Source organism: Acinonyx jubatus, chromosome A1, assembly GCF_027475565.1.
Source record: "Acinonyx jubatus isolate Ajub_Pintada_27869175 chromosome A1, VMU_Ajub_asm_v1.0, whole genome shotgun sequence".
Lineage (NCBI taxonomy): Eukaryota > Metazoa > Chordata > Mammalia > Carnivora > Felidae > Acinonyx > Acinonyx jubatus.
The window spans coordinates 80,778,921-80,800,806 of record NC_069380.1 but is presented as its reverse complement, the minus strand read 5'-3'; the positions used below and the strand labels follow the sequence as shown (position 1 = coordinate 80,800,806).

Genomic DNA, 21,886 nt, shown 5'->3' with positions numbered 1-21,886 from the left:
CCGAATCGGGCTCCATGCTGACAGCACAGAGCCTGCTTGGGATGCTCTCTTTCCCTCTCTCTCTGCCCCTCCCCACCTGTTCATTTTCTCTTAAAATAAATCATGCCATTGAGAATATCTATACGTGTCTTGCATACATCTCTGACAACTTCCTTTCCACAGATTCCTTGAAGTACTTAAACCAAGGCAGTCTTCCTTTTAGAGAGCTATGAAAAAGGAACTCCCATAAAAAAGAACCAAACGTTTACTTCCTTGGAAAGCAGATTAACTCAAAACAGTTCCAAGTCATTTGGAGCAGGAGTAATTGTGAAAGTTCAGGTATGCTCATGTTCCCAGTGACATACTCACCTGTTGTTGTCTGTGGGCGCTGGGGTCTGGGGTGGTGCTAACTAGGGCCTGTGCAAGTTTGAGAAATGAGATGTGGCTAACCAGAGCCTTTTACTAATGGTGGGAGACAGAACGGGAACTGAAAGCAACACAAAGATACTTCAACACATGTTACCCCATGACCTGCTCAGAGGGGATGGGGTGGATTCCCCTGCACAACACCTGTTTACCCGTTCACCTGCTGAAAGACAGTGTTGTTACGAATAAAGTGTGATGACTGTTTAAAACCGTGTCATTGGGCAGATGATACTTTCCTTTCTCCTGGGAAATCCCTCAGAATGGAAAAGCTGGGTCATAAGGGAGTCTGTGTTTAAAAAGAAACGGTTGAATACTTTTCCAAAGCAGTGGCACTATTCTATATTCACATCAACAGTAACATCCTTATCAACGCTTGATATTACCAGCCTTCCCAATTAAAAGCAATCAGGATAGCTGCATCATTGTCACTAATTGTGACTAGTTTGCATTTTCCTGGGGACTATTGCCATGAAAAGTTCCTTCCATGTGCCTCATAACCACTCACCCATCTTCTTTGGTTAGTGTCTGTTCAAACTTTGTCCTAATTTGTTAAAATGATTTATTGCTTTTGAGTTCTAAGTGTTTGTTTGTTTTTTAATATAGTCTGGATAGAAATACTTCGACGTGTTGTAAATATTTTCTCCCATTATGTGGCTTGCTATTATATTTCTTAATAGTATCTTTCAAAAAGTAAGCTTTAAATTTAATTAAAATCTAAATGGTCAGTATTTCCTCCAGGCTTCATGTTTTTTGTGTTCTAAGAAATCTCTGTATTTCCCAACATCTTAATGATTTTCTCCTGTGTTTTCTTCTAGATGTTTCATGGTTTTAACTTCTACAATTGGGCCTACGATCAAGGTGTGAGATAAAAATCGGTGTTCATTCCTCCCCCCCCCATATATGACAGCTATTTGATAAAAAGACTTTTCTGAGCCATTAAGTTACGTTGGCATCTTTGTTGAAAGTGACGTGGTTGCATACAGGTGGGCATGCCGTGGCATTTCCTGATGCGTTCGGTTCATCTGCACGGACGCCACAGTGCCTCCGTCTCTAGCTTCACAAAAGATCTGGCAGAGTTCGGGAGAGTAAGCTCTCCAGCTGTTCTTTTACAAGTTGCGTTGACTCTTTGAATTTCGTAGGCATTCTAAAAGGAGTTTGCCATTTTCTATAAAGGATTTTGGTGGGCATCGAATGTACTTATCACCTTGGAGAAAGTGGACGTGTTAACAACCGGATGCGGCTCTTCGTTTGTTTTACTCTCCTTTAAATTATTTTCATTTTCAGGGGACATGTCTTTGTGCATAGTCTGTAATCTCTCTCTCTGTATCCCACACATTTCCGGGTGCTACTGTGAATGGGGCTGTACTTTTAAATTTCATTCTCTGGTTGTTGCTAGAATGTGGAAAGAAATACGGTTGACCTTTGTTTAGCGACCTCTTGTGACTTTGCTAAATTGGCTCATTAGCTCTGGTAGCAGTTTTGTAGATTTGATTCGTTCTACCCCCATGATCATGTCGTGTGAATAAAGACTACTAACTCCCTCCCATCTCTATGAGTTTTCTTTCTTTTTTCTGTCTTGGTGCAGTGGCTAAGACCTCCACCCCAGCCACGTCCCAGCCTCCAGGCCAAAGCTTGCAGTCTGTTGCCATGTAGCGTAATGTTAACTTAAATCTCTAGTAAATGTGAGGAAGTTCGTTTCTATTCCTAGTTTGCTAGGTGTTGTTTTTTAAATCAACAGTGTTAAACTTCATCAAATGCTTCTTCTATTGAGATGATTATGTTTTTATTTCTTCTTAGATTTTCAAATGTTCAATCAACCTTCTACTTCTGAGGAAAATTACACTAGGTTTTGGTGTATTGATTGACTCAAATTGCTAATATTTGGTCTATAAGTTTCTTGTCCGGTTTTTGTATTGGGGTAATGCTGGACTCAAAAATAGGTGTGAGGTATTCTCTCCTGGTTTTTGAAAGGCTGTGTAAGATTGGTGTTACTTCTTCCTTGAAGGTTTAATAGAATTCACCAGTAGACTCTCTGTTCCTGGGGTTTTCTTTGTGGAAAGATTTTAAACTATAAATTCCATTATTCTGTTTCTTCCTGTGTCCACTTGGATAATTTGTGAATTTCATGGCATTTGGCTGTGCCGTCTAAGTTGTAGAATTCACTGGCATAAACCGACCTGAGACGTTCTCCCTAGGATCTGTCACCATGCCCTTTCATTGCTGGTGTTGATAATAACGTTTGTTAACCTCTGTCTTTAACTGGTCCAGCTAAAGTCTCTTCCATTCTGTTGGCCTTCTCAAATGAACAAACCGCTTTGGATTTTATTGATTCCTCTGTCCATTTTCCATTTCTTTGATGTCTACTTGTACTATTTCCTTCCATCTATTTACTTTGGTTTTAAGTTGCTCTTCTGTTTCTGGCTTTTGAAGGTAGATGCTTACATCACTGTATTTAAACCTCTCCTCTTTCTAATGGAAGCATTTGAAGCCGTCAATTTCCCCGTAGGCATCTCTTTAGCAGTATTTTGTACACTTTTATATGTTGTGTTTTCCTATTCATTCAAGATATCTTCTAATTTTCCTTGTGGGTTTTGACTCATGGGTTATTTATTTAAAAGTGTATCATTTACTTACTTTATCTGTTTTAGAATTACTGGCGTATTTATTTAGAAGCCAGCTGGGGCTGGCTCAGTCGGAGGAATGTGTGACTCTTGATCTCAGTGTTGTAAGTTGTTTTGTTTTCCCCACAGGGTTGTTAAGTTTGGGCCCCATGTTAGGTCCAGAGATTACTTAATATCTTCAAAGAAAGAGTGTGTTGCTTAATTTCCAAGCATTTAGTTATTAACAGTGCTCTTCCTGTTAGATTTTGAATTTTTATTTAGTATTATTTCTTAAGATTTCTAATTTAATTCCATTGTGGTCAGAAGACATATTCTGTAGAATTTCAGGCCTTTTAAGCATGAGACTTGTTTGATGTCCCCCTGTATGCCTACCTTGACGCATGTCCCCAAGCACTGGAAAGAATGTGCTGCTGTCGGGTGTAGTATCGTGTAATTATCCATAAGGTGGGTCTGTGTTTTTCCTGTTCGTCAGGTATGAGAGAATTCTGAAGCCTCCGACTGAACTCACGGATTTGTCTGTCTCTGCTTGCTCTTTCCAGCTCCGTCAGGTTCTGCTCCATGCGTTCTGATGCCGTCACAAGAGCCCGGTACATTCAGGGTTAAATCTGATGAGCGCCTCCTTTCTCTATGAAACAGCCTCTTCCTCTCTGGGAATACTCCTTGTCCCAAGGTCTACTTGGTGTTCGTGTGACCACTGAGGAGTGCTTTCCTGATTGGTTTTCATGTTTTTCTATTTAAAGTGTGTGTCTAGTGGATGATGTGGACCTTGGTCTTAATTCTCTATCTGGGGGTGTCTGTCTTGTCTTTCTTATTTCTGCTCTTTATTCCCTCCCCTTACTTTCCTGCCCTCCTGTGGGCAGATTTCAGATTTATGCTGGAGGTCTCTCCTAACCGAGAACTGCACTGCAAATCTGTGATGTGCACCGACGTGCCCTTTTGTGGGAGGGGTACAAGTTAGGAATACGTTTGTATGCTTCAACTCACAACAACCCCATGAGCTAATAATAAGCACCTTAACTCCTTATAAAATATAAGAAAACCAAGTTTAGAGAATTTAAGTAATTTTTGTAGGGGCACCCAGATCGTGACAGAGCCAGGCTTTAGCCCCTGGCGCATCTGACTTCAGAACTGCAGCCAGGGCACCTGGGTGGCTCAGTCGGTTACGTGTCTGACTTCAGCTCAGGTCATGATCTCACAGTTCGTGGGTTCGAACCCCGTGTCAGGCCCTGCGCTGACAGCTCAGAGTCTGGAGCCTGCTTCAGACTCTGTGTCTCCCTCTCTCTCTGCCCCTCCCCTGCTCACACTCTGTGTCTCTCTGTCTCTCAAAAATAAATGAATGTAAAAAAAAAAATTAAAAAAACCCTGCAGCCTTTAACTATATCTCTCCATTGACTCTGGTGCCTTGAGAACATTCCATCACTGAGAAGCAGACCCAGCACACCACGTCCACTGTCAAATGCAACATCTCTGCTTTCTAAGGAACTGACCTTGATTCCTGCATCACTGGTAACAGAAACCCTTAAAAGTCTCCCCAGCTTTGCAGCCTGTTGCTTTGCCTTTATCCCCACCTGTACCTACTTTTACATTATGGCCTGTTCTAGCAAGAACACACCCATGCACACACAAATACACATACATAAATACACGTGTGTATACACACAAACACACACGCACACACACAAATATACACACACATATATACAAACGTGTATACACACACAAACATGCACACATACAAATACACATACACACACATGCATGTGCCCCTAGGCTTGACCCCTCTCTCCCCTCTTGAGCCCTTTCCTCTGCTCGTTTCCTCATCCAGATGAAACCTTGCCTCGCCCCTGCCTTCATCCCCCCCCCCCACCCCCCGCCACCGTCACCGCCCTGCACCACCTGCAATGGCCCCTGGTTACTAACACAAAGACTGGCCATTTCTTTCCTCAAACTTTCTTCCTTGGTTCCTTGGCACACTCGCTCCCCCGCACGCCCACTTGAACTCCCACACACTTGTTCTCCTGTATACCCACTACCCTGCACACTCGCTTGAACTCACACTTGCTCCCCTGTACACTCACTCAAGCTCACACTTGCTCCCATGCACACCCGCTCCCCTGCACACCTGCATGCCCGCTCGAACTCATGCTTGCTCTCCCGCACACTCACTTGAACTCACACTTGCTCTCTCACAACCCACTTGAACTCACACTTGCTCTCCCGCACACTCACTGGAGCTCACCCTCTTGCACACCCGCTTGAGTTCACACTTGCTCTCCCGCACACTCGCTTGAGTTCACGCTTGCTTCCCTGCAACTTGCTCAAGCTCACTCTCACACACCCACTTGAGCTCACACTTGCTCTCCCGCTCCTGCACACTCACTCCCCCTCACGCTGACCCACTCACACCCCCACTGACACACAAGCCACTTGGGAATTCTATCAAGGCCAATGCAGTGAGCAGCTAATCACCAGGCAGTGGACTCTGTCGGGTCGACAGTATAGGTGTCTCAAACTCAGAAATGTGCTCGTAAGTTAGTTCGCTGCGACTGTCACCCCACATCATAACTGAGGCTCCGGGGCCACCTCCGGGACGCCTGGACCACCCCCTTCTGCTCACCTCCCGGCAAGCCAAGCCCCCTGGACCCTAGCACCAGTCACTGCTCTTCCCCTGTCAGGCCTCTTGGTTCCTCCCTTCGCTCCTCTCTCTTGCAGGTGATGCTGGGAGGCACCTGGACTTGGCCTCCCTGTCCTGGAGGCTCTTCCTGCACCTCCACTGTCCTCAACCCTGCCCCAGGCCCTGCTTTCCTGCAGCCCCGCACCCGCTGGACGTCTTGTCACCTGGGTCCCCTCACCATGGGCCCCCCTCCCACTCCCTGCCACCTGCAGGCCAGCTGCCCTGCTCCTTGCATCCCAGCTTCTCTGGAGCACATGCCAAGGGGGTGGACCTTCTCTCCAGGTCCCTGTCCTGGCTCTCCCATCTCCCTCTTTGCCCAGCCGCCTCCAGACACTCACACTTTTCACCCTTCTGGAGCCGACCCCAGGCTTGTGCCCTCTCCTGCCCACCCTGGGGGCACCCCCGCCTGGCTCAGGGGGCCAGCCTCCCCAGGATGCTGCCCAGACACCTGCAAAGCTGCTGAACCGACTTTCTCAAAATGATCCCTCGGAGACCACCCTGCCTCCAGCTGTGGCTTTTCTCCTTTCTGGAAATGGCAGCGGGCATGTGCTGCCCACACACATCTCTGCTGCCGCATCGCGGTAAAGCTCACCCAGAGCACGTCCACCCTCCCCCCACATAAACTCTTTCTCTCTCGAAAAGAAACACTAAAAAAAAAATTAAAAAAAACCCATTTTTTAATGTTTATTTATTTTGAGAGAGAGACAGAGCAAGAGCTAGGGAGGGGCAGAGAGAGAGAGAATCCAAACAGGCTCCAGGCTCCGAGCTGTTAGCACAGAGCCCAACGTGGGCCTCGAACCCACAAACCGTGAGATCATGACCCGAGCCGAAGTCCAACGCTTAACCCACTGAACCACCCAGATGCCCCTCAATTTTAGCTTTAGAATCACCGTTTGTGTTTTTTTTAATGTTTATTTATTTCTGAGACAGAGACAGAGCACGAGTGGGGGAGGGGCAGAAAGAGACGGAGACACAGAATCAGAAGCAGGCTCCAGGCCCCGAACTGTCAGCACAGAGCCCGATGCGGGGCTCGAACTCACGGACCGCGAGATCATGACCCGAACCGAAGTCGGAGATGCTCAACCGACTGAGCCCCCCAGGCGCCCCTGTTTGTGTTCTGAAGTAGACGGGAATGTGGCACGTTCAGATGCTGCACAGATAAATGTGAGAACAGCCACTCCTCTTCCTCACTCAGGTTTTCTCTGTGCTCCTCAGTTACGTGAAAATGCTTTTCATGTGGATATTCTGTTTGCTATGAGGCATGTTGTCACTTTTTGTTGTTGCTGAAAACGTGACCTTCTGTTATATCATGACTTTCCTGCTAATTTTGTGTTCTGTTAAAAGCTTTGTTCTTTTTGTGGTCACAGCTTTTTAGTTGTTTCTCTTAGATTTCCTGGGCACGCAATCATTTATCCATAAATTCTCTCACCTCCTTTCCCATTTCACGGCTTCTCTCTCGTCTAAGTGTCCTTCCCTGCCCTCGTCTCCCCTGTCCCATTTGCTCCACCACGCTGGCCTCTCACTGCAACAACACAGACGCCACCTGATTTGTGAGAGCGTGATCTGCTCGGTCTGCTCAGCCTGCCGGCCCCACCGGGTGCAGTCTGCGGTGGAGGGCACGATGGCCCATCTCCCGGGAGATGACTGTGACCGTGCCTGGCCTGCTGCTGGGTTCCTCTGTTCGCTGTACTGGTCACAAAGTTTAAGTCACTAAAGAGTTAGAAGGAATGTGTAGTTCACACAGCACAAGTTTTATTAATGTAATTTTAAGGCCAATTAAACTAATTTTATTCAGAGTAAGTCTACATTAAATTACAATATTAACAATCTCTAGAAATAATGAACATAAAATTTAAGAAGTAGAAATCTATTTGGTCTTTATAGACCACAAATCATAGAACTCACAAATGAAAATTTACAAATATAGAAATAATGAGGATACTTGAAGGGCGAGATTTTCACATGGAAACCCATAAGATGTCATATTTTAAACACGCATGTTTCAAAAAGGGAGAAGTTTTTAATAATTTAGCACAAAATCAAATTATATAAACTTGGTATATCCCAGAAAATATTGCTTTAAACACTTATACCATGATCAAAATTCCTTTGGTAGCTTTTAATCAAAGTGAAACATGCTATTATGTAAAATATAAAGTACTCTGAAATATTACCAGAAAAGGATCTTTGTTACAGTTCACGGTACTGACATCGTCGGCCCCCACACAACCTCACCTGTACACACACAACATGAAACCAGGTGCCAACAAAATCCTTTAATCTTTTGACAAAACCACCTTCCCAACATCAGGACTCGAGTGTCTCCCGCCACACCTTACAGTGGTCACAGCGTGGACAACAAGCTTCCCTGCGTAAGGCTGTAAAGCAAACCAAACTCTGTTAGAGCGACTGTATGCCATCGTACAAATACTGCAGTCAGGAAACCAGACAGCGGTCACCTCGGTGCGAAGAGCAGGGGCTGCGAGACACAATCTTAGAAGAGTGGGTGCAATCACACTGCCCCCTGGACCCCTAAACAGAAAATTCACAAGCAACTCAGACGCTCGTGAGTTCACCGCAGTGAGCATGCCCCCAGTGCTCTCTCGGCAAGGACGGGTCTCGCCGAGAAACCTCGCTCTGGGAAGTCCGTCATCAGAGTGTAAAAACATGGAAGATAAAGGAAACGGACAGATGTCGGTATCGACGTTGCAGAACTGAGGAGTCAGTTCTTGACACTGACTGTTTCTTCCTAATGCTCGCCAACGAAGGGCTCTGGTTTCCAACCTACATGCCCATCCACCAGGAGCCCCCGCCTTCAGGAGCACACCAGCCCACTCTGCAGCCCACGGACACAGCACGGAGGGTCTAACTGTGCATCTGTGATCACACGCACACACACACCCCACACCAAGCTGTCAGCTTTCTGCTACAAAAGCAACACCTTACAAAGGAACCTCTTTTACCCAATATCTTCTCGTCCAATCTCAAAGTCATTCTGCCCGAGCAGCTGCGACAGTTTAAACACCGAAAAGAGTAAGAGGAAGAACTGGAGGAAAGACACACGTGCCGCTGGCAAACCCCTAAGCTTTGTGAAGGGTGATCTGAGAATCATCCTTTCCTTCTAATCCAAAAGTCTCCACACTGGCTCAATCTCAGAAGTCCTGGGAACGGCACAGAAATGCTTCACCGCTCTGAAGATACATTCTAGGGTCTCGCTGAGAGAACACGGCTGGCCGACACATCAGGCCACGTAGTGGTACTGATTCGGATTGTCTTTGTCTCTCTCCATATAGTCTCTGTCTATAAGAGATTCAATTCTCTTTTTCAAATCTCCAGGCTAAAAAAGAGAAACGAAACCCCTCAATTATAGTGGCGGTAAATTTACAAACACGGGGAAACATATGCGCGAAGCAAGTAATTATAATTTATATAAAATATACGTATCTACAGGTAAACTATTTATAATTATAACCAAATTATAAAACGAAGACAATCCAAGTCCCTCCTTCAGAGACAATGCTAACATGGCCTCTTGATTCAAGCGCTCTCGTGTGAATTTACTGTCTGAGCAGGCTGAGAGGGAGGAGATGAAAACCCTTCTTTACCAGCACGAACGAACGCATAAGGAGGGCACATCCTACTGGGTGGCACATTTTCATTGGTCTGAAAGGGGAATCTGGTAACGTCTCAGGGCAGCTTCATCCTTTGCAAGGACATCTGTCCCCAAGTCCTGTATTTCCTGCATGTGCTGCTGATGTCGTGTAACCACAGGTCCACAGATGACTGATGCCATAACAAGCGAGCCCCGCGAGGACGTCTCTGGCTCCGCCGTGGTAGAAAGCACACTTATGTTGACATTTGTGAGCAAGCTTCTCCCTTCAAGGGCACATTCCATCAAAAGGCCTAGCTTTCTATCAAGTGACGGATGGAGCATTCATGAGATGCAGTGAGACCCACGCGAGGTCCTGCCAGGGCAGAGCCGGCTGCTACAGCCACCGCATATGCCTCCCACCGGTCAGTGCTGTAACTGCTGGGCCTCTCGTCTGTAAGAGGGAAAGTGGGCGCTGGCTCTGGCCCGAGGGGGAAAGAAGGGTGTACACGGCTGGGCTGGGCGCCCACACCTGTGTGGCAGAGGACACGGCAGCCGGGTGCTCGCCCAGGGGAACACGGTGTCTGCTCACCCTGACTCCCTCAGTGAGGATGGAGGGCCGGCTGCTCCTCTGCCCAACGAGACCCCGCAGAACCAGGGAGCTTCACCCCACAGGCTCAGTCTCTGCAGGGCCAGGCCTCACGAGTCCTATACTTCCCAGGTGGACGTGCCTGTTTTCAAGAGCTCTTCCTAACACTTCCCTACCTGGTCAGTGCTCCAAGTGCAGCCAGGGCAGAAACCCTCCGGCCTAGAAACACGCAGGCACAGACAGGATTCAGGGTTGACTTTCTCATGCACAGAAATGAGGAGGTATCACCAAAACAGAAAATGCTCTGGAGCTTGTCAGTGCTGAATAAATGAGCAGCTAGTAGGACTTCCCCGCAATCACAGGGCATGACCTGAATAGCCACCCCACTGAGAAACCCGCCTGGAGCTACAGCACCTGCCCCGGCCCCCTCCCCCTCCTAACAAGGTGTCAACGTCTTTGCCAGTGGCAGATTTGGGGCCTCTAGTTCCTGGGACGGTTACAAAGAGCATTTGGGATAAAAACCCTACTGTCCCCACTTGCCAGTTTTTTGACATTTGGTGTGCACACACAGGCAGATTTCTGCAGTAAATGATCACCTGTAATGCAGGACAAATGATTCTAATGTGTTAGGAACTGAACATGCTTTTTCAATGTTCGGCGCAGTACTTTAAGTTTAATTAAGCTAATGTGCATTTACCTTTACTGGAAATTTCAGCTGATTATACAATTCAGAAACTAGAAGGTTATGACCAAGAGTCTTTCTCATCTTCATTATTCTGACGATAGCAGCGTCAATCTGATATTGTCTGTCCTGAAACACTCTCTCAGTGGTGCTGGCTTGTTCCTCAATCTGCACACAGACACACACACAAGTGAAATGTAAAGATACAGTTGGGTGTTATTTCATATTGTTGAGTTTAATGGGAAACTTTTTTCTTATTTGAGAGAGAGACAGAGGGAGAGAGACAGAACACTCGAGCACAGGCAGGGGAGGGAGAGAACCTGAAGCAGGTTCCACACTCTGCATGGAACCTGATGCAGGGCTTGATCTCAGGACCGACTGTGAGATCATGACCTGAGCCGAAATCAAGTTGGATGCTCAACCAACTGAGCCACCCAGGCACCCCTGATAAGAAAATTTGATGCAAAGAAAGGCCAAACATTGGGTAAATCCTATTCTGTTATGCATTTTTATTTGTTCTAGCAAAACCTAGCTTCCCAAGAATAGCCCAACTTCAGTACCAAAGCTTGAAAAAGAATGTAAAGTTACATTCCCCTCATAAAAAAGCTACAAAACACTATCAACTGTATATAATCCTGGATTAGATCCAGTAGCACAGAAGAGAAAGCAGAATAAAACACAATAGCTACCAGAGTTTATTCCAGAAATGCAAGCTTTGCTCAGCATCAGGAAACCTAGGAATGGAATGAATTTCATCACAGTTGTGTTGAGGTCACAGCGATTATGTGATCTCTTGACAGACGCTGCAAAGGCACAAAAAAACTGAAAACCTATCCTTGATCTAAAACAAATTAACGTACAAATAGCAATGAAAAAAACCCCACCTGAACATGATAAAAAGCTGTTACCAGAAGCAAAGCACAGCTCCTGATAACAACTTCATGTTAGTTAACAGCAACCTACTGGAGGCCTGTTTGATCTACAAGGAGACAGGTCTGTGCCCGCATGTAAGGTAAGTGAGTTTCAGAAAGGGAGAAGCCACGCTTCCATCGCACTTCCAAAGGGATCCACCACCCCAAATAGGTTAATGTTCCAGCCACTTGAGATAAAAAAAATCATGAAGTGAAGAAAAAGCCTGGTAGCACCATTATTTCATACAAATGTGATTTTGAAAGTTCTAGCTGCGCAGTAAGAGAACAAAAGAACTATAGCAAATTGGAGCAGACACGTGGTAATTATTTGTAGATAAGCTACAAATCCAAAAATCCGAGAAAATCAACTGAAAAACCATCAAAGCCAAAGAGAATTTCGTGAAGTGGCTGGACACAGGAAGAGTACACAAGGGTAAATGGTGTTGATATATATACATACTAGCAATAACTGGTTACACATGTTAACAGAAAAGATCCCCTTAATAGGTGCCAGCATTTTATTGGCCCTTCTTGCTTAAAACCTTCAGTGGCTTCCCCAAATTCTTCATAGCTCTGACCAGTCTGTATATAACCTGTCTGTGGCCTGCCTCCTCAGGCCTCACCTGGCTCAGCGTGGCCTTCCGTGGGAAAGCTTTCCCTGACCCACGGTGTCGGACTGTGCTTTTGTCTCCTACCTCAAGTGTAGTAAGTTAAACGATGTGTAATCATCTGGTACCTGTCTGCTGAAAGTTCCTTGAAACCAAGATTTATAAGAATAAGTTATTATTCACGGATGAATTCTCAGTGCTTCACAGAGGACCTACGCCTTAGTAGGTGCTTAATGAGTATTTGTTGAATCATCTAATAAGAAATATGACAAGACTTTTAGTAGAAAACTCCCATGAAGAGAAGAGACTTATATTTATACATATACACAAATAAGAATCAGATTTAGTATAGCCAAAATGAAAACTGAAAACTATGTAATGCACTTTCAATAAAAAATGTTAATGTTCTTATTTGGAGGGCAAAGACACAATAAAATTACTCTCAAACTTACTGGGAGAATAAATTTATAGGAATGGGTACATTAACTAAAAGAATTTGGGTCCTGGATATGAAAGAGATCAATAGAATTTGTAGAAGAGAATTTAAAAACTGACTCGTTAATATGTGAATTTAATATATAACAAAGGTGACAATTCAAATAAGTTGTCAGAGAACGGTATTTTCAATTCAGTTTTAGAATAGGAAGAGTAGTTAGATTGCTTTTTGATATTAATTTCTACGTTGCTCAAAGAAAAACTTAAATGTAAAAACTAATAGAAAAGTACAAGTAATTTAAAAAAAAACATTGGGTTAGGGGCACCCGGGTGGCTCAGTCAGTTAGGCATCCGACTTCGGCTCAGCTCATGATCTTGGGTTCGTGAGTTCAAGCCCCGCATTGGGCTCTGTGCTAATAGCTCGGAGCCTGGAGCCTGCTTCGGATTCTGTGTCTCCCTCTCTCTCTGCCCCTCCCCCATGCTCTCTCTCTCTCTCAAAAATAAATATTAAAAAACAAAACATGAAGGATTAAAGATCAGAAAGACATGATGTGCATAAGCTACTCAATGGCATAAAGATGCTCAAAGAAATTCAATCTAAAATGGCAATGAACTATCTGTGCCTGTAAGAACAGGGCGGGCAGAGGGAGGGCTGGCCCTCTTGTGAAACCGGACACGGAAATCTGGGAAGATCTGTCAGGCTTCCATTTGGAAAAGAGTGGCCAGACTAACAAAAGTCCACATTCTTTGACCCTGTAATTCCAGGGCAAAGATTTTATACTGAAGAAAAAAGCTAATAGGTACACAGGATGTTTAATGTAACCTTATTTCCAGTAGAGATCGAAACCACCTGAATGCCTTTCCCCAAGGGCACTGCTGAGCTCCTGAGGGACACAGGACCAACTACTCTGCACCCGTGAGAAACCAAGTCCTGACATGGAAGCAGACCCACAGTAACAAGACCAGACTGCACAACGGCACATATAAATGCCATCTGCAGAGTGATCCCGTTACAGAATAAACAAGATTAGACATTTACACCACAGGAAAAACCTGCACATCGAAGTGGCAGTAGAGGTCATCTCCAGGGGACAGAGGTGACAGTCCCACTTTGAAATAAGCACACCTGGGTGGCTCAGTTGGTTAAGTGCCGACTTCGGCTCAGGTCATGATCTCACAGTTCATGAGTTCGAGTCCCATGTTGGGCTCCGTGCTGGACAGCTCAGAGCCTGCTTGGGATTTTGTCCCCCCTCTCTGTCCCTCCCCTCCTTGTTCTCTCTCAAAAATAACATTAAAAATAAAGTAAAAGCACAAAAAGAATGCCTGTTTTCCCATATACTTGCCGACTCTGGATATCATCAAACTTTTAAACATTTCCCATGTTGACAGATGAAAAGTGGAGTATTATTTTATTAAAGTTTTTACTTATTTGAAAGAGCGGGGGTGGCTGGGTGGCTCAGTCAGTTAAGCACTGACTTCGACTCAGGTCATGATCTCGCAGTTTGTGGGTTCAAGCCCCGCGTTGGGCTCTGTGCTGACAGCTTGGAGCCTGCAGCTGCTTCGGATTCTGTGCCTCCCTCTCTCTCTGCCTCTGCTTATGCTCTCTCTCTCTCTCAAAAATAAACATAAAAATTAAAAAAAAAAAAAAAAGCGCACGCAAGTGGGGAAAGGGCAGAGAGTGAGAGAGAGGGAATCCCAAGGAGGCTCTGTGGGGCTTGGACCCATGAAATCACAAGTCTGCTGCTCGACGACAGAGCCCCCCAGGCAGCCCTGGGGTATTATTTTAACTTGAATTAAAAAAAATTACTGATGAGAATGAACATCTTTCATATACTTACTGATCTTTTGCATTTCTTTTTGTGTAATCTGAACTTCTTTTCCCACCGGGCTCCACCTGAACACTTCCAGGTAAGGGAGCGACCACGCTCGACTGAGGGGGGTGAAGAAGCTGTGACGCTGCCCTGGTCTTGTCTGAATGGGTTGGTGCCTTCACAAGGCCTCTCCTCATTTACATGCCAGGGCCCACTGCCTCCCCCCTCCCCTGCGTCGCAGCACTTCAGGCTGCAAGGGCTCCCTTGTTCGGAAGGGCCTGAGGGCGGTGGTCCAGGACCTGCCCTGGACATGAGACACTTGAGAATGTCTTCGCTGCTACAAACACTCCAGTGGGCCTGTGACAGCCACCACCTCACCACCCCTCCCACGTTAAAGTGCTCTTACAAGACTTAGGAATTGACCGTACAAACGAATGAGTCCTTGGTAAGTACCCAGTGAGTGACACAAGAAAGCTTATACGTACGGTTTCCTTCATCTGGATCTGGTTGATCTTTATTCGAAACAGTTTGTGCTTGAACTCCCCGTTGAACATGAATGTGTCCCCGTCTTCCACCTCCTTCCCTTTGGGACTCTTAACCAGAACTCGTGCTTTGCCGCAGGCCAGGGACTGCAACGTTCTTCGCAGCTCACCGTCCTCTGGGTGGGGAGAGAATCGGGCACAGACTAGCACCGAAATGAGGACACGTGACAATGGTGAAAGACACCCCACACTCACGTGTGACGGGCAGAGACTGGGCTGATCTCTAACAACAAGGACACGCGGAGGCCACACAGTCACGGAGCGAGGACTCTTACCTATCCCTGTGGCCATTTTTATTTCTTCAAAGCTGAATCCGTCCCCTTCGTTGAACATGAGAAGCACCAGTGTCTGGAACAGGGACACCTGGAACTCCTTCTTCCCCTGAAAGAGCATGGGACGCACCCCGTGTAAACCTGTGAGTTCTGTGTGCAGGAAAGCGGCTGGGGTCTAGAGGGCTTCACCCCCAGGACCGGCCTCTCTGGGTGGAGGTGGGGAAGCATGGCTGCCCCACCTGGTCTGCAGAGGCAGGAGAGGATACATGCAATTTACATACGTAGTATCCATGCACATAGGATTTATAGGATACGGTGCCTAGTGCATGGTAACAGCTAGCAAAGTAGTCATTCTGTAAATTTTTTGCTTGGTGTATACAACTGAATCCTATTTACAAAGGTGAAGTTAAACAGGAACATGCAGGCATTGTTTTGTGACCTGCTTCTTTCTGGTAACAAAACACCGTCTGCACTTTCCTCTTGTATTACGTTCCTTTTAGCAATAGCACCGCGACAAACGGGCTTATTCACTGCTCTGTGAAAACATCTTATTATGATGAATTTCTGGAACTGGCACCACTGTAACAAAGCCTGTGACTTTGGAGGCGGGAGATGTGAGACCAAAGCACGCTCTGTATGGCGCTGTTCCTCGAGGTTTTAGCCTTGACCAATCAGTACTCGAAATGTGGCATTTCACTGGACTGTAATTTGCAAATGTTTGGCAGAAAAATAGAGCAGGTTTTCAATGAATTTGATTTCTTAGTCTTGCTTTTATGAGTTGCCTCTTCACATCCTTTGCTTTCTTCTTTTTTTAAACCTGGAAGCTTCACACATTCCGGGTCGCTGCACTGATTTCTGTATCATTCCTATTCTAGCACATGTGCTGTTGAAGCGAGCACTCCTTTGCTCTTTTTTCAGCTAGGTAAATACTTTCTATTTTTATTGACTTTTTATTGACTTTATTGATTGGAATATTAATCCTTCAGCTGTTTATTATCATTGACCAAGAAAAGGCAGTACGGAGTTATGCCGAATGACCTTTTCCTTTGTTTGTTACCAAAGGTCAACCACAATTGAAAATATTCTATTAACATATTTATATGTTATTTGTCTATGAAACAGACAAAGAACTTACTTCTTTAAACTCTGCTTTTAAAACAGCATGGCCCAACGTGGTTTGCCACTGAAGTTTTCGACCACTGTGCTTTCCAAGATAGAATGTCTTAAATATTTCCTGAAGTTTAACCATCTGCCAAGCACAGGAAAACAATAAGTTTAATTATGCTAAACACCACACATCCAAAGAACCACATACTGCTTAATTTACAAAGCTTTCAAAATTTTTCACAGCTGAATGAAAAGATCAGTTCCGTATTTTGACAGTGTTTCTTTGGATTATTCTGTTACCTGTGCAAATGTCTGCCACTCTGGCACACTGGGGTCTGCCTCCCACATGGGTGCTGCTTCAAGTGGTACTTAATGCACAGACAGGTTGTGTTCCTCAGTCTCCACAGCCCACGCTGTGGCTCCCCTGGCCAGTAGCACATGCAGTCAAGACCACAGAGACCGTCTGCAGGCCCAGCTGTGTCCTGCCAGGTTGTGGTGAGGCTGGGAGGGTGCTGGGAAGCAGGCTGTGGTGAGGCTGGGAGGGCACTGGAAAGCACCGGAGGCAGTCTTGTCTAGGAGGCATGATGTGCCACTGTTTCCATCGTTACTTTCTGGGAGGATTTCTCCTACCTTCTAAACTTTCTTGTGGTTCTTTTTTTTTTTTTTTAATTTTTTTTGATGTTTATTTATTTTAGAGACAGAAAGAGCACAAGTGGGGGGAGGGCAGAGAGAGGGAGACACAGAATCTGAAGCAGGCTCCAGGCTCCAAGCTGTCAGCACAGAGCCCAATGCGGGGCTCAAACCCATGAACCATGAGATCATGACCTGAGCTGAAGTCAGGCACCCAATCGACTGAGCCACCCAGGCGCCCCTCGTGGTTCTTTTTTTTCAAGTTTATTTATTTTTGAGAGAGAGAAGAGAGGGAGTGCTCTAGCAAGCAGGGGAGGGGCAGAGAGAGAGCAAGAGAATCCCAAGCAGGCTCCGAGCTGTCAGCATAGAGCCCAACGTGGGGCTCGAACTCATGAACCCTGAGATGATGACCTGAGCCGAAGTCAAGAGTTGGACACTCAACTGACTGAGCACCCCCCCAGGCGTCCCTCTCACAGTTCTTTACTGCTGTGGTCTCACTCCTTTGAAGCCCCTCCTCCTTCTCCCGGTGTCCAGCCCTCCCCACCCCTGGCCTCCTGCTTAGTTACAGACGGGTTCTGCTGTCTGACGGTGTTTCAGGGTGCATTTTCTGGTGTCCTGCACACTCCCTCTCACTTTGTTTGCTCGGTTCCCTCGACATTCTCACTGCTCTGCAGCCAGGATAGCCAATGGTCTGTGCTGCCAAATCCAATGGGTTCTTCTTATCAGGTTTCGATCAGAAATAGCTTTGTGAGAGGCGGCTTCCCTGCCTTCAGTGACTCATGGCTTAGACCCCCATGTCTTTGTCTCATGTCCCTTCCTTCCAAGGTCTCCTTGGTGTGTCTACCTTCCACCCCGGACACATGGGCGCCCTCAGGGTCCTGTGTGCCAGATAGTCTGCACTCTGCTCACTGCCCTGTCAGCATCCTTGGCTGCTTCCAAGTTCTTAGGATAAAGAGTCAAACTCTTGGGGCGCCTGGGTGGCTCAATCGGTTAAGTGCCTGACTCCTGATTTTGGCTCAGGTCATGACCTCACGGTTTGTGAGTTCAAGCCCACATGCTGATAGGGTACAGCCCGCTTAGAATTCTCTCTCTCTCTCTCTCTCTCTTCCTCTGCCCCTTCTCTGCTTACGCTCAACCATGTGTGCATGTTCGCCCCGCCCTCAAAAATAAACAAACAAAAAAAGATTCTGAGGCGCCTGGGTGACTCAGTTAAACGTCTGACTTCAGTTCAGGTCATGATCTCACGGCTCATGAGTTTAAGCCCCACGTTGGCTCTCTGCTGTCAGCACAAAACCCACTTCAGATCTTCTGTCCCCCTCTCTCTCCACTTCCCCAGCTCACATGCTCTTTCTCTAAAGTGAACAAACATTAAAAAGAAATAAAAATAAAGAGTAAAACCCTTCCAAGGCTTGCCAAGGTCCTGTCCTCCAGAACCACTGATTGCACTGGCCTGCCCTGTGCTTCCCCCACTGGACGAGTACGCTGTGCTGTCTTCCCTCAGGCTTCCACCTAGGGACACCCCTCTGTAACCCCCTGGTCATCTTTAGAGCCCCTTCCTCACAGAGGCCTTCTCCAACTGCTCTTGGCTCTGAGGGCATTCATAGCAACTTGTGACTGTCCCCCTCTGGACAGAGAGCTCAGGGCATCAGCGAGGGAGCGAAGGCCCGCTCTCCCTGCCTGGGGCATCTGTCAGCTCCTCTGCGCTCTGTCCAAGCGGTGCCTTTGGTCAGGATGCCCGTCGGCCTTGCATCTGTCCAGCAACCCCATCCTCACACTTCAGAATTATCACCCACACCCACATTCAACCACATCAGATCCCAGGCACAATTATCATTTCGTTTCTAAGTATTGTAGTATATATCCAAAAGACAACGACTCTTTCAGAAAACATATCTAGAGGCGCCTGGGTGGCTCAGTGGGTTAAGCATCCAATTCTTGATCTCAGGGTCATGAGTTCAAGCCCCATGTTGGGCTCTGCACCGGGGATGTGAAGTCAACTTAACAAATAATTTGCAAAAAAAGAAAACATACTTGGTGCCATATGACATTCAACCAATAAAAGCTAATAAGGTGATGAACTTCCTAAAAACTTTTTCCTTGCGATTAATTCCTAGGAGTGGCCATAATCATCATGGTAAGAGGACAGCAGCTAACACTGGGTGCTTATTATGTGCCAATTACAATCCCAGGCTCAAAATGGAACAGAGACCCACCCACATGTAAGAGTGAGTATCGATAAAACTCTTAGCAGAAAACAGAGGTAAATTTTCAAGACCTTGGATGTGGCAACAGTTCTTAGATATGACAACAAAAGTAACAACAGAAAACATACTGGACTTTACAAAAATTCTAAAATTTTGTGCAAAGAACACTATCAAAAAAGTAAAAAGGTATCTCACAGAATGGGAGAAGATATTTGCCAATCACATATCTGATAAGGATCTAGTGCCCAGAATATACACAGAACTCTTAAAATTTAGCAACAGATAACACAAGTAAAAAATGGGCAAAGGACTTGCATAGAAAGTTCTTCACAGAAGAGCTACGGTGGCCAATAGGCACACGAAAAGATGCTCGACAAAATCATCATTCATTGGGGAAAAGCAAATCTGACCAAAACGAGATACCAATTCATACCCACAAAGATGGCTCTGATCAAAAACCAGAATAACAAATACTGAGGAGGATATGGGGAAACTGGAAGCCGTGTTGCTGATGGAAACGTAACAGGCTGCAGCTGCAGTGGAAAACCAGCTTCTCACCCGCATCTCCACTCCTGGGTGTGTACCAGAGGCTCTGAAAACCAGGACACAGATTTCTGCACGCTTGTGCTCACGGCAGCGTTATTCACAGTGGCCGAAAGGTAAACGCACCTTTCAAGGTCTGTGGCCAGCCAGCTGGCCGGAGGGACAGAACTTGGTCCACACACACAGTGGAACATCATTCAGCCTTCACAAAGGAAGCACGATGTGGGCTACACATCGTGGAACCCGCACGGTGAGTGGAAGAGGTCAGACACAGAAGGCCACCAAGTGTGACTGCAGTTATGTTAAAACCCAGAGCGGGCAAGTCCCGCGTTAGCGGGCCAGCAGGTGCCCAGGCTTGGGCACTGGAGCAGGAGTGAACGCTCAACCCCACGGGGGCAGGGTTCTGTTTGCCACAATGACGAAGTTCTGCACTGGACGCAGGTGCCGCTCAGCTGTACGGCTTGAAATGTGAGCTGCAGTCCGTTTCCCCCATGGCTTCCTCCCCTGTGTTTACACTGTGGGCGTATTTTTACAAAGGCCAGTACAGTAAGCCTTCAGCATCTCTTGCTAGACAACAAAAAAGTACCAGGAAACCACGAGGGCCAGTACAAGGACAGAGGAGCTGACAGGGGCTCCAGCAGCCGGATAGCAGACAACAGGGGCATCGGAGCAAGCAACCAGGAGTCCACGAGTCTGTCCAGAGGAGGACAGAGACGGTCACTGTTGACCAAGGCGAAAGTGGATCTGAGCAGGGATCGCCCAGCAGGAGAATCTGGTGGGGGAGAGGAGGTCCACACCACGTCCACGTACCTTCCCACAGATTACTTCAAAAGTACAACAGGAGAAACACTAACCACACAGAGAAGAAGCCAGCTAAAGCCTTAGCCAACGACAACGTGGGACACCAACAGACGGGGGCAAACGGACAGCAGGTACCTCCTGATGTGCTGTTGGCTGAGCAAATTGTGTGGGACCCTTGCTGGATGAGCCCAGTGGACATAATTCATGAAAACTGGTGTGCGGCTTTGGGATGTGTGAGCGTTAAGAAAGAAGAGGCTGGTGTAGCTGATACGGGGAAGGGGACCGGGGTAACTGTGGTGTGGGGCCTGGACGGTGTCTGGACAAAAGCAGAGAGGGCTCCCTCCCCCTGGGATAAAACTGTTACGGCAGTAATTGACTCGAGAGTGTCTCTGGGAGGTACCCACTAAAGTACTAGGTGCAGGAGGTATGATGTAGCCTCTCAAGTGTCAGTGCTGAAAACACAGGCAACACGTTCTGGGAATGCTTTGAACTATTCTCGCAAAGTCTCTGTAAGTCTGAATCACCTCAAAATAAGAAGCAAACAAGCTCAAAGTGCCACAAGAGACACACCCAGGATGGACCTGCCTGGCCCAGTGAGCGGGGTGAGGAGGTGACAGAGGGTTTTCTGGAGAAAGCGTCTGGGGAGGGAAGTCTTAACCAGCAGTCAAATGCTGAGGACGGATGGGGGTGGAGTGAGGTTTTCTGGAGGTGGCTCACTTTCTGGAGGTGGTTTTCTGGTGTGAGGTTTTCTGGAGGGGGGCACAGAAGCCCTGGAGAACGTGGGAACTGAGGGGCATAGAGCCCGCAGGCAGCTCAGGACACAGCTGTGGCACCTGCAGACAGCAGTCGCTTGGGGAGGGAGGAGGGGACTGCAGCAATCTGGGGCGTCTGAGCCTGGGGACGTTGGTGCGTATGTGCTCAGGACCACAGACTCACAGGCTGGAGGCTGAGGGCCTGTGTGGGCTGAGAAGGGAGCTGATAGGCGCTGGGAACGTTAGCATCTAGAGTAGAGGTGGAGGGCCCACAGGAGAAGACAAGTAACACGGTGCATCAACTGTACTTCAATAACCAGTTAAAACAAACACAAAAAGGAGACAACCACAAAGACCAACCAGCAGAGTCAGAAACAGAAGAAAACCCTGAAACAGAGAGTCTTGGAAACGGAACAAACAGCCTCACGACAGGCTGTCTCCAGCCTGGGCTCCCAGGTGCCTTTCTTGGTGCTTTCTAGAAGGCCCTTGTCCCTGCTGTTTTCTTCCCAGCTCCACCCCAAACCAGCCAGGGGACACCGGCCGTCATGGTGAAATGCTGTTTTCCAGAGGCTATGAGGACCCTGCAGTTTTACTTCTGTGATTTAAGAAAACCTCTCATTAAATACTCCGTGACAGGCAGCGTCTCTGTGCATGGTATGTGTGTAAGAAGTCCACAGGGCAAGTGCCTGGGAGGCTCAGTCAGTTAAGCA

At 46.9% G+C, this 21,886-nt stretch overlaps 1 protein-coding gene across 1 annotated transcript in view; it reads right to left on the bottom strand.

Moving 5' to 3' along the window:
• Positions 1-7,430: 7,430 nt before the first annotated feature.
• The window catches only part of CUL4A (cullin 4A), a 46,320-nt gene continuing 31,864 nt past the window's right edge, over positions 7,431-21,886 (bottom strand). Inside the window, exons 16-20 of the mRNA XM_027065262.2 lie at positions 16,275-16,388; positions 15,143-15,248; positions 14,811-14,983; positions 10,576-10,728; positions 7,431-9,037 (exon numbers count right to left, since the gene is read on the bottom strand). Coding sequence (XP_026921063.1) covers positions 8,942-9,037; positions 10,576-10,728; positions 14,811-14,983; positions 15,143-15,248; positions 16,275-16,388 — 642 coding nt within the window. The 3' untranslated portion in view covers positions 7,431-8,941. The remainder of the gene's footprint in view (positions 9,038-10,575; positions 10,729-14,810; positions 14,984-15,142; positions 15,249-16,274; positions 16,389-21,886) is intronic.